Source organism: Excalfactoria chinensis, chromosome 2 (genome assembly GCF_039878825.1).
Source record: "Excalfactoria chinensis isolate bCotChi1 chromosome 2, bCotChi1.hap2, whole genome shotgun sequence".
In the NCBI taxonomy this organism is placed as follows: Eukaryota; Metazoa; Chordata; class Aves; order Galliformes; family Phasianidae; genus Excalfactoria; species Excalfactoria chinensis.
This window is the reverse complement of record NC_092826.1, coordinates 99,896,390-99,909,142: the sequence shown is the minus strand read 5'-3', so window position 1 is coordinate 99,909,142 and position 12,753 is coordinate 99,896,390. Positions and strand designations below refer to the sequence as shown.

General features: G+C 50.1%; 1 protein-coding gene across 5 annotated transcripts in view; it reads right to left on the bottom strand.

Annotated features, from left to right (window-relative positions):
- Positions 1 to 11,538, bottom strand: part of NXPH1 (neurexophilin 1) — a 135,635-nt gene extending 124,097 nt beyond the window's left edge. Inside the window, exons 1-3 of one of the 5 annotated variants that reach the window (XM_072329975.1) lie at positions 11,404 to 11,483; positions 10,368 to 11,279; positions 9,603 to 9,764 (exon numbers count right to left, since the gene is read on the bottom strand). In XM_072329975.1, the coding sequence (XP_072186076.1) occupies positions 9,603 to 9,656 (54 nt within the window). In that variant the 5' untranslated portion in view covers positions 9,657 to 9,764; positions 10,368 to 11,279; positions 11,404 to 11,483. Of the gene's footprint in view, positions 1 to 9,602; positions 9,765 to 10,219; positions 10,284 to 10,367; positions 11,361 to 11,403 lie in introns of those variants that run through there. The other 4 variants (XM_072329978.1, XM_072329974.1, XM_072329976.1 and 1 more) reach the window with 4 other exon arrangements.
- Between the last annotated feature and the right edge of the window lie 1,215 nt (positions 11,539 to 12,753).

Genomic DNA, 12,753 nt, shown 5'->3' with positions numbered 1-12,753 from the left:
ATTTGTTGTCCAATAATTATTGTGAAAAATAATAAAGGAAATATTTTTAGAGTAAGGGATGATAGGTAGTGTAATGTTTGTTTATAAGCACAATTCTGTAGTAGATTCAAAGTAGACCAGATGTAAATTATTACACCATAGGATTCATAAAAACATAAATGCAAGATCTTCTCTGGCACAGAAGAAAAAAATATATCCTAAAAACTGTAATTTAAAAAAAAAATGTAAAATAAATAAATAAATAAATAAATAAAGCTTTATGCATTCACTTTCTATATGATTCTTGTTCAGTAAAACACTGAAGCCCATGTAAGCAATTCTCCTTTCTTCATTTAAACTTGTTTTACAAAAAGCAGTCACAAAACACTGGCATCTACTCTAAAGTGTCTGATGCAACCCCACAATTTCAGAATATTCCATTCATTGTGTAGAAAAGAAGCAGTCGCACCTCCTCTAACCTACTTAGTCACACATTTCCATATTCATTTGGACTACATTACGCTGAAAGACTGAACCATATCATTACAATCTGCTAACCCACCCAATAACTTTTTCAAGGCTTACATCCTGCTCAAGTTAGCAAATATTAAGTGCATTAAAGATACAAACATATGCCACGTTCTGATACCTTTATATTCCTGTGGAATAGTGTATTATTACAGTGACTGGTACTATCTGAGCTAGCAGAGCTACTCACAGAGTAGACACCAAGAGTATCATTACTTGATAAACTGTAAAGAAGCTGAAAATACAGCAGCTGATTCACACAGAGCACTGTTTTATCAAAGGCCAGATGATGCTGTTCCTTATTCGCACCAAGTGACCACTCAGTGAAATGGCTTCACTGAGTTAAGAATATCCATTGTGCACACAACTAACAAAAATCCTATTCATTTATTTTTATAATTCAGATATAAGTAGGTAATGTTACTAAAGGGTCTTATTCTTGTACTTCTGCTTGTAACATGTACTACTCTACCATCTACTGCGAGCAGTCCAATGAAGACAATTGAACTGTTCGTGAAAGCAGATATAAGAAATAGGTAGATACATAAAATTGTGTGTATTGTTGAGGTAATATATATCACAGATGAAGGCAGCAGGATGGAGTCCATCTTTATTAGTGGTCAAGGTTTTTAATATTTATTGTGCACATTTTTGATGTCTCATCCCTGTATTATTATCCTGCTTATTTTTCTGCTTTTTGAAGACTCATTCACTTAGCAATTGTCATACATAAATCTACAAAATTATTGCTATATTTTACCTAGCATTGTTGCCAAAAAAACCTTCTCAATGTGCAAAACATTTCCAGAGTAAGCTTTAAGAAAACACTCTGTATGCAGTACAGAGTAGCTGCAGTAAGTGACAACAGAAATTACTCTAAATTAGAATCAAATTACCAAGTAACATTCTGATTTTAAACAAACCGATATTTTACAATATTACTATTGACTGTGCAACAACTGTGAGGGCGCAGCTTTAATATTATTTTTATTTTAAGTCCGTATCTTGTTCTGAAAGCCTTCAAATGCTATGGATGAGATTGCAAATATAATAAAAGCAGTCCATTAATTTTATATAAGTAATTTCATGTACCTGAAGGCCTATGACAACACTTCTTGACAAAATAGCTTAACAGAAGAATTTTTCTTCTAAAGTTCAATCAAGAATGGCTTATAAAAATATTATGGTACAGGTGGTCTGAACTTTCCATAACAGAAATTCCATTAGTAACAATTTTTGAAGTGCTGTCAATTATGCTTTCAATTTGAAGAGGCACCTGAATAATGACAAACAATCCTCAGTGATAGAAATGATACACTTAATCTTGAACAGGAGACAGAATCTATACTCCTACTGAGTCTGCTAATCCCAGGGACCCCATCCCAGCAATCATCTAATTTTAAGGAAATGCACAAAGAAATAGCATAGATATATTTTACTTAGTACTTTTTCAAACATTTGGCAAAAGGGAGAGTGATTAAAAGCGCACACAAAAAGAAACAACTGGGTTGTACATACAAAGAAATAACTGGGCTGTATGCACAGAGAAACAACCAGGCTCTTCATTCTTTAGATTTATTTGCAGTAAATGAGCCTGGATTAGAAAATGAGATTTGAGGAAAATAGGGCACTAGTATCATTATCATTTGGTAGCCAGTCAGAAAGCAAAGTGAGCCTCAATTCTTCCCTTTCCATAAACTTCAGACATGGAAAAAGCATGTTATCTTTCCATGCACTGATGCACTGGTCAATCTGTCATCTAAATGATGAAACAGCTAACAGAAGAGGTGATACCCCAGAGGACATCAGCAAAACCAACATGTGAATGGACAAGACAGAGACCAACTAGCAAGCAAATCCTTTTAAAGCAGACACAAGGGACAAAAAGGAAATATTACTGAACTGCCCCTTGGAGAGATAGAGACAGGGAATCTGGAGAGATAGATGCAGCATGCAAGGCAGATGAACATTTCTGAGACATTTGTCACTAGGTGTACCGCAAGACACTGACATTAATGAGGGTGGCATTTGGAAGATAAAAGCAATATCTCTGAAGCAGACAATACAGTTTCCAGGCACCACTCATGGGGACACGGTGTAAACAAAACAGACTGGAAAATGATCACATCTAGAGCAAGTACCCCAATCACTACCAATATTCCCAGGAGAATATGGATCAAGAACAAATGGCTTAGAGTTTTGTCTTTGGGGTTGGTGGAGATTGTGGGTTGTTTATCCTTGTAGCCCAGTCAATTCCTATCACATTTCTTTATTGAAAGGCTCTCCATCAGTCATCCACTTATACCTTCCTTGTCAACTAACGGTGTTTCATTGACAAGTGCTTTTCAGGCAGTAGACCTCTAGAGGACAGCTCTGTCAATAGTGAGTGGGGATTTACAGGAGTGGAGGATCTTGTGTGTGATTACCTCCTCTTGAAAGCAAGTAGGGAGCTGGAATATACCCAAGCCCTGGCTGTCTGAACAAAAGTAAGTGGGGTAAGCCGATCTGGCTTTCCCTTGAGGTTGTCTCAGAGCATCACTGCCCTGAAAGTGATGTCGGCTCTTGACTATGCAAGAGAACTTTTTCAACTACAACCCAGAAGATAGGAATCGTCAGTAATTATTAATCATTTATTGTTCTCACACTTCAGTGACAGCCATGTCCCATATCCCACTTTGATTCTGATGCTTTCAGATGTCCCTGATCTTCCCCAAAAAGAAGTGGATGCAGTGCTATGGGATGGCATGAAGGAAACCCAAGCATCACAGAACAACTTTCCCAAACCCAGAGGCATCATTCTGGGGATCTTAGATAATTAAATGCAAGATCTCATCCCTATTCCCCATCCCACTCAAGTATTACCCCTCTGATCAGCGTATCCCAAGAAAATAAAGAGGCTGTTTCGCCATTAAAAGGAAGCATGTCAACAGCAACAGTAAATACATTGACCTTCCTATCCACCCATCCACTTCTTCCTTCAGGAAAAGTGATGCAGGCAACAAAACCCCAAGTCCAGAGCGGGTTTCGATTACGGTCTGTGCAGCACTGGCCCGAAATACTGACTGTTTCGGAACGGAGTGTCTATGACGGAGGAGTTTCCATAGACCGGCTGGTTCCCCGGCTGCACACACCGAGAGGCGCCAGCGGGGCTCCGCAGCTGAAGGGAAGAGGGGCGGCTCCGAGCGCTGTCCGCGGTGCTGGCGCCACTACCTGCCGGCCCCGAAGCTCTCCAAGGTGCTGAGTGGCGGACCACGGAGTCCGCGCGGCTGGGGGAGGCCGAAAGGGTGCGCCAACCCCTGGCGAGGAGGCAGCAACAGAGCAGAGCACTGCAAGTCAGCCTTGCCTCGATTCTGCTCCCCTCACAGCCTTTCCCAGCTTGAAACGTCCAGACTCTCCGACAGAGAGAAAACAAAAAGAAAACCACTTCTTAAAAAAAAAAAATCAGCTGGACTAATCGTGCACCAAAGAAAGTTTTGCATGCGGATCCAATAACAAACAAGAGGAAGGGAACAAAAATTAACTCTATACTGGATAAGGATAAGTTCTTTCTTTTTTCTTTTTAGTGCTGCATGCAGGTGGCTCAGATCCACGTGTAAGGATGCCCATGTTCTCATCCTGTTGCAGAGTGCCAAGAACCTCCCGGCTGTCCTTCAAAACCTTCTCTTGCTCTCTCCACTTCATCTTGGGCTGTGGTAGAATAAAACTGACTGAATTCCTCCTTTAATCACAAACAAGAGCATCAAGGCAGATTCTGGGAAAAGAAACTGTTACTAAGCAGCGACCGGTGTCATAGTAGTTAAAATAGAAGAGAAAAGCCTCTCACAAAGTCAATTCTTATGTAGATGAGGCGACATAAGAGCTTTTCTCTCTCTTAGCTGGCTTAGTGAATTTCTAATTTGCCCAAAGAAGCCCTAGAGGAATGAGGAAGAAAGGGCGGGAATATTGGGACTGCCAGTCATAATAAATATTGGCTTGCTCTGGATTGCCGCCTAGAAATACACTGAAAATGAGATCCAACACCACAGTCTCAGCCGAGTTATTTCTCTTGACCTTCGGTTTTGTCCACCCAGGGTGAACAAACTTCCCAAAATTGGCATCACCCCTTCACTCTGCAAGATGCACAACTTCAGTCTCTCTAGGTCACAGAAAGGAAAAGAGAATGAGAGGCAGTTTCCCCACCAAAGGAAGGACACTCTCGGAAGTTTAAGATACAGCCAGAAAAACGTAGGGTTAAACAATAAACTAGGAAAAGTGCAGTCCTGGGGAACAGAGAGCAGTTTCCACTGCATTGAGAACCCGCCAATATATATCATATCAATAAAAAGGAGCTCTTCGAAAGCTTGCATAGTAATTGAGATTGGAGATCTTTTTTGATATGGGTTGGCATTTCCTCATATCAATCTGACAGAGCCAACTCAGGAAATTGCTGGTAATATTCATCTGGGGAGCAGTTTCATTAAACGTAATTCATTCGACTTTCACAATAAATTGAGTGACATCCTTACAGCAGAACCTTTTTATCCTTGATGAAGTGCTTGCCAGCCTTTGGTTTTCCACTTTATTGTCACATTCCTTAAAGCAGAATCGTCAACATGTCAATCTGCTGCCTGAAAAAAATGCTAAATCTGTATTTACAAAGCACCCAGGAGGTGGTTTAATGCTGACTTATAAGAAGAGCGAGTTGAGAGTTAAACTATCTGATAAATCACAGCATAACTTCACCCAAGCCCAATCGAGAGAACAGAAGCCAATCCTAGAGAGGGAAGGATTGCTCACACATTCATTTTCTCCAAGTGCTGGCTATTCCGAGCAATTGGTTTCTTAACCTGCTTCACCGCACTTTCCAAGACGACTGGGAAATTGGCTTTTTGATAATTAAAATGGCGGTTTAGGGATGCAAGGATGTATTAAAGGGCTTAAAATGGATACCTCTAGGTACCAACTTGGAAGTTTTGGTTATTCAAGGGGGAGGGGATACTGGATTCTGTTCAGGTGCCTCCCTGAAAGGTGAAATCCACCCGGAGCTGCCTTCTACAGAGATGAAAACAGCATGTGCTAAACAGCAGGAAAATAACATTTCAGTACGGAGAGACCCCTCCCTAAGCTCCTCCGGACGGTTCTTGTAGTTGGGAATGAAGGAAGCGTGCAAAAAAAAAAAAAAAAAAAAAAAAAAAAAGTAAAAAAATGCATCACTGTATTGCCTAACAGAAAACTAGAGCACAGAGAAGTTAACTTCACCAGGTGCAACCGACTGGAGACCGTTTTCTACTCCCGTGCACCATCTTCCGAAAGGGTATCTATTTCCCCTACACCACCGCGAATGCGTCCCGAACTCCTTTAGAAAGGGGGAGAGGGATTGTGTCGGGAACATGACAGCTCCCCAGCACAAAAAGCCGCTGATCTTCCCCAGCCCCCACCAAGCGCTCTCCCCCCTCCACACTTCGGACGTCAGATTGAAAAATGCAAGAAATCTCTTGTTTGGAAAAAATCAAAAGCAGTAGCCGAACGCTTTCAGTACCGAATGCCTCTGAGAAAATACTGTGGGTGGTGATTATGACAGGACAATACCTTCCCTCTCTTTTGTTTTTTGTTTTATCTTCGCTGCCTGTAGTGCTGTTGGTTTTTTGGTGTTGTTTTTTTTTTTCCCTTCCACATCAAAGTAGGGCGCGATCAGCGACTATCTTAAAAAATGGGAAAGAAAAAAATAAAATCAACTTATCTTCGCAGCACGTGATATCTCTCCACGTTCTCCATAGCTTTCATTAACCGGGGTGAAATGACCGCAAACAGTGCGACACAGAGGGAAATTAAATGTACACAAACTGCGGAGCCGCCAACCTCCTGTTTACCCCCTCAGCAAACACCACACTGAGTGTGCCACCGCTGAGAACAATTGGAAACTGCTCTCCTTCGCGACATTCTTTGCAGGAGAGCCCCGCTCAGCTGTCGGAAGGCCTCCGAACGGTGTGGAACGGACCTCGAAATCCCACCGACACGAGAGGGGGTTAACAGGCTTTTTGCAGATACCTCTGCCAACAACGTCGCCCTGTAAAACACTGCGCCCAGGAGAAGCTCCCCCGCGGAGCAACCTCCTCGCAGCCCACGTCGGAGGTGCGTGTGGGGGTGGGGGGATCATCCCGTGATTTGCCCTTGTTCCGTTTAAGTGCTGCAAGGAGGAAAATCTCCCTGCCAGACAACGCTTGTGTCGAGCCTAATTGATAAATCCGCTGCTCCGGGCAGGGAGCAGGCAGAGAGCAGGGTGATCCCAGCAGAAGAGGTGCGAGCTGCTGCTCCTTCCTCGCACGGGATTGAAGCTGTCTCCGATTCAAGGCAGCAGAGCCGGGATTGCGGCTGGGCCCGCAGGCAGCGGGCGGTGCGGGATGTCGCGCTGCGGACGGAGGACGGGGCTAGCGCTGGACGCTGCCAGCAACCCGCCGGGCCCCGCTCGCACCGAGGGGCTCTGTGCAGCTTATGGGAACGGTCTGCTTCTGCTTTTTGGCCCTTTTCGGAGCTGGCCCGCCGAGAAACAAGTGGTTGGAAGCTTTGCCGGCTTTGCCAGCAGCTCTGCTGTGCGTTTTGTAGTCGCTTCTGCAGCATGTTGCTTGTACCCCGGGAAGAAGAAAGTAAGAAAGAAGGAAATAAAGGCGGGGAAAGACAGCCTGGAGTTTTATTTTGCTGTGGTGTCAGGCAGAAAATTCACCGTCAGCTAAATAGGAATTAAACGAGAATGTTTCAATGAAAGGAACGGTGTAGGACCTCGGTGTCCTTATGCACAGACAGAAATGAAACCCAAAAAGAAGGGGAAAAAAAGTCTCTAGTCTCCGAGTGGGTTTTTCTCTATAAATATTTGCACGCTTCCTCAATGACAGTTTTGGACTCGGCGCAGCACTGATAGCTGAGAAAACATTACTCATTAGAATACCACCGAGATGCTTTGGAAAGGACAGTGAGGTGTCTCTGGGTAAATCCTTCCGAGTGTGGCATTTTGAACACTTTGTGCAGCTCTATAAACCTGAGGGAACAAAATAACTGCGGCTCGTGCAGATTAACTCCTAATTCTACCCCATAAATACAGAGCCACTCGTTTAGGCCAAAGGCAGCGAGCTCCCCGTGCAAAACAAATGTAGTATTTGCACTACACCGCACAGCTCAGAACAAGGAGAAAACCCATGTCTCGCATAGGCTACTTAATGTTCTTATCAATAAGCATAATACAGCCAAGCATCTCCATCCCAGCGAAATTCCCACTCATTGCGGTCAGCCGTGACCTCTATAAATCCCAAGCAATAAGGCGGAATGGCATAAGGCTCTATTAAAAGGTTGGGGGAAAGCAGAAGCACTTCTCTGTCTGTTTGGTTTTTTTTCCCTAAGATTTCATTAGGAAAAGGTTGAACTGTGGAAGAAGAGCGGTTCGCCCGGTCGGGGGGGTCATACAGCAGCAGTGCTGTAACGGGAAGGCTCGGGGCGTTAGCTGAACGCCGCCGGGTTCGGAGAGGGGGGGGGGGGGGACACGACTGCTGTCCTTTCGCCCACAGACGGTCCTGCCACAAACTCAGTGGGAAGCCGTTTGCGTCGTCGTTTCGTTTACCCTTCCTAACAGGTTGGTCACCGGCAATCTAATCCCGAATTGAGTCCAAGAAGAGAGACACAGAGGGAGAGCACCGAGCGCTGCTGCGTGGCGCTTCCACTCGATCACTTTAACACTGCGAGGGCCCAACTCAAACTTTCCGACTGACTCCTGAATGCAGACAGAGGGAAGAGGGGCCGGCATCACCGAGCGGGGTCCGACGGGGAAACACTCCGCACCCCCTCCGGGCTTTCATGCCGAAGAGCCGCACCCCCTCCCCCTGGCTGCCTTTATTCACGTTTTTTTTCCCCATATTCTCATTGTTTCAAAGGAATCTGACTAACTAAATAAATAAAAAATCATCTCCTTTGCTCAGTGATGCCAAGCAAGGAAAAAGAAAAAAAAAGAAAAAAGCATTCAGGTAATGAAGTCTGTAACTAAACGGTAATTGAATCAGCATAATTTGCACACTGAATGGTTTTCAAATGCTCCCAGTTTACAATTAAAGGAGAATTAATGCGCTTGTTGTTCAGACTGCGGCACATCAGAATAAATCCAGCGCTGTTGTTGTAATGAGTCGAGAGCAGTTTAACTGCCAGCAAACACATTTAAAATTTAACACGACGTATCGATCTCGCTCCGGTTCTTTGATGGATTGTTCCCGGCTCTCCCCACCCCTCCATCACACAACCGACGGGAGGCGACGCCCGGGGTTGGAGGGCAGCGGGAGGGCGCGGGACGGACGCGGTCCCCCGGAGCTACGCGGCCGCGGGAGAAGAGCGCGCGCGGACCCGCCGAGCCCCGCGCCCGCCCGCGATTGGCTGCCCCGCGTCGGCTGCGCCGCGCCGCGCTGCACCGCAGCGCCCCCATGCGGCGCGGGAGCGCCAACGCAGGCAGACGAGGAACGGGGAGCGCCGCCGCCCCCGCCCCCGCCGCCCCGCAGCCTCCGCCGGAGCCGCGGCAGGAGCCTCCCGCGCACGGGAGTCGGGGTGCTTTGGCGGCGGCTGCTGGCCGAGGCGCTCTTCCTTCCCCTCCGCCCCAGGAATGAGCTACCGCCCAGCGTTCGCCCGCTGAAAGCACCGCAGGCGGCGGCGCGGGCTGCAGGGAGCAGCCTGCCTGGTTTTGTTCCTTGCGAGCCAAGTGTGCGCTAACGGAGATAACGCCTCTGTGCACCCGCGTTCCCCCGGGAATCCTAAAGGAGGTTCGCCACGGAACTCAGCTGCGCTTCACGCGGGTGCACTCGCTGGGGGAGTCACGGCCGCACGGCAACGGGGCACGAAGTTGCTCCGGTCCCGAGCCCGAACGCAGCCCCGCGGGCACTGGAAGCCCCGGCCCGCAGGTGGCACCGGGACCCCGCGCACGCTGCCTCCCGGCGGGGAGGCCCTTCCCCGGGGATGAGAAGTTCCCTCCGCTCTGCCGGGAGCCGCCCGCAGACCCCCGCGCCCCTCTGGCCCGGCCGCGGGCTGCCGGCAGCTGCCGTGAGTTTGTTGGTTCTCCGGCACTCCCCTCTGCCGGCCCGTGCACTCACCAAGTAGAGGGTGGGCTGCAGCAGGAGGACCGCGCACCAGTACACAGCCTGCATCCTCGCCGCTCAAACTTCCCCAGCGCTGCCTTCGCTGCCTCTTTGTTCCTCGCAGAACATAGATCCACCTGACATCCACTTTACGGAACAAGCGGAGCTCTCACCAGCCTAGACAAAAATGAAATTATAGACCTCATGACCACAAGACCACGTTAGGCTCGAGACAAGGGGGGATGAGAGGTGTGTAGGGAAGGGAGGGGTGGGGGTGGGGGAGAGAAGAAGGAGATGGGGTGTGTGGATGGGGGTGGAGGGAACGGAAAACGATTAAAATCGAGTTATTCCGGCGGCAGAGCGGAGTGGCCACCAGGTCCGGGCTGGCTGCGGAGCGCCCGGCGACAGCTCTCCCCGTGTCAGAGCCGGGCTGGAAAGCCCCGTGGTGCGGCTGGGACGGCCCGGGGGTGCCACCGCCAGCCCTGCGCGCCCGCTCTCGGCGGGGGCCGGCATAGCGGACGAGGGCAGGAGGTGCGAGGAGCGGGGCTTCGGCTGCTCCCCCGGGGCGAATAGCTTCGTCGCCGGGCCCCTCGGGCAGCTCCGCGACTCCCCCCACGCCCCCAAGCGCCCACCTCCCTCCTCTCGCCTCTCCGTGCCTCGCTCCGTGTCGGGGAAGCGCCCCGGAGCGACCCGACGGGAGCTGCCCCCCAGCCCCGGCCCCAGCCCTCCTCCGGCCCCGCGCCCCGCGGGGGGGGGGGGGGCCGCGGCGGGGATACGTACGGCGTGGGGGATCCGACGGCTCCGCGGGGGGCTCCATGGGCGAGCCTAGAGGGGCCGAGCGCCGCGGCGCAGACCCCCGCCCCTGCGCATCTCCTCGCCGCGCTCCGCACCGGGCTGTCCCGCGGCCGCTGGGCATCCGGCGCAGGCACTGGCTGGGCGGCCGGCGGGCTCTCCCCCCCCTCCGCCTCCCCTTCTCCGCACACAGTCGCGCACGGCTCCGCCGAGCAGGAGGACACTTACGGGAGGAGGGAGCTGCCCCGGCTGCCCGCTCGCTTTCGGCGGGGGGCGCGGGCAGGAGCGGCGGCAGCGGCGCTCCGGGGCGTCCAGGGCGATTTGTCTCTATTAGAAATGACTTATTGGCGAGGGAGCGGCGAGCGCCAGCTATTTAACTTCAGATAAAATCTATCTGCAAAGACCTTGGCCGATCATCTTAAAATAAAGCGCCGGAGCCGAGCGCTGTCCGAGCCTCACTGCTTGGGGAGAGAGAAAGAGCGGCGGAGGGGGGAGGAGGGGGGGCTGGCTCGGCGGAGGGGGAAGGGAGGAGGGAGGAAGGGGAGTTCAGCGGCGTCCCATCCTCTCCTCTGCGCGGGGTGATGAAGCAGAGCCCTCCCCGAGCGAGCCGTGCGCTGCCTGCCGCGCCCGCGTTGCCCGCCGCTCTGCTTCCCTGCCCGGCGCCTGCGGAGCTCCTCGGCCTCTTCTCTTTCCCTTCAGTTTTTCCGCTTCCCGCGAGGGTGTCCCGTGCAGCCGCGGCGCCGCTCAGCCCGCAGATCGAGCTGGGTGAAGGCTGCGGGAGCCGAGCTCCGGGATTAAAGAGACGCTTTTCCCCCGCCGGCAGAAACCTGTGGCTGGGCAGCCCCTCGGAGCGAGGCTGGAAGGCGCATCCCTGCCCGGTGCTGCGGCGAATCCCTCCGGCTGTCACGCAAGGAGAAAGGTCTCATCGACCTTGCATTCCTTCTTCTTCACAAGTCCTCCGGGTTCTTTTCCTGCCCTCTTCCACACACTCCCCCCACCGCCCCCTCCCCATCCCGCGTCTTACCAATGTGACATTGGGACAGGGTGAAGGGGAGGACACCAACAGCACAGGGCAGCCTTCCCAGATCCCCAGCCACGATAGCAAAGCTCAGATTTATCACCTCCCAAAGGGGAACCAAGAAGCAAGCCAGCACGCTGCACAGAGCGAGGAACAGGAGGGAGGGAGGACTTCAGCTGTCCTGCCAAATCCTTGCTTCTCTCAGAACATGTCCTTGTACTTAGCATTTGCAGTCTGAGGCTTGAGGACCGATCTGTTTTAATCTCGGGCCCTGAGTTTGGAACACTAACGTAACAGAGGAGTGGGCAAGGTGGTGAATCCCCTCTGGAAGAGCAGCACGGTAGTTTCCTCCATGGCCATTCCAGACACCTGGAAGATGGACACTTCCATATGGCTCCAGCACCATCCCTCTGTCAGATGTGGGACACTCACGTCATGGCTTTGAACAGAAGCTTGCAGTCTGCAAGGAATCATGCTGTCATCCTGCCCCTCAGACAGCCCCTGCAATACCGTGCGGGCTCCAGAAGCCTGGGGACTTCTTGTTTCAAAGGGCTAACAAATCAAAAATCACAGCTGACTTATCCTTACTGCCAGCTGCCTCCTTCCTATCTTTTCCACTCCTATTTTCTCAGAAGTTGAGAGGCTTTGTCTGCATTTACTACACAATCTGTAGATAGAAAGAGAAATGGTCCTCTCAGACAGAACAAGCTTGCCATAAGCTGAGTGGAGCCCATGGATGATCTATGCTTTGGGTCCTCACAAGATACGGCTGTTATGTATGTAGTCCCAGCATGGTTACTCTTACCTTAGATATGAAATTGCCAGTTTCATGTGGAGCAGGAGGAGCAAATGCAAAGTCTGACTGATTGCCAGGGGCACGTTGCTGAGGAACATAAAGCTTTCTCCAAGAAGGAGCTATCCTTCCCACAGCCTGCCCAGCTTGATTCAGCCTCTCCAAGATCAGATCATTAACGTCTTCATGTCAGAGGTGGTACGGAAGTAGTCGTCAGAGATGAATTCTTCCTTTGGCTGGGCAAATTAAGGTCTCCTCAGTCTTTCTCACCAAATCCTCTTATCTCCATTAGGCGAGTTCTGCAGTGGAACCATTGGAATCACAAGTGTGGCTCCTCTTTATTTCAGCCCACTGAAATCCCCTCCTCCTGGTAACTCAGCAAGGTCTGCTGCAAATAAGTTTGTATGTTGTCTACCTGAGGCATCAGAGGGATCTTAAGGTAAAGGTCTTAAGAGGGAGAAAACCTATGTCCTAACAGTCAGGGACTGACCAGAGCTTCACTGAGGGCGTTCTCACTTCATCTGACCTCCTTATCCGAGCTCCCTAACTACAGAGAAAACAAG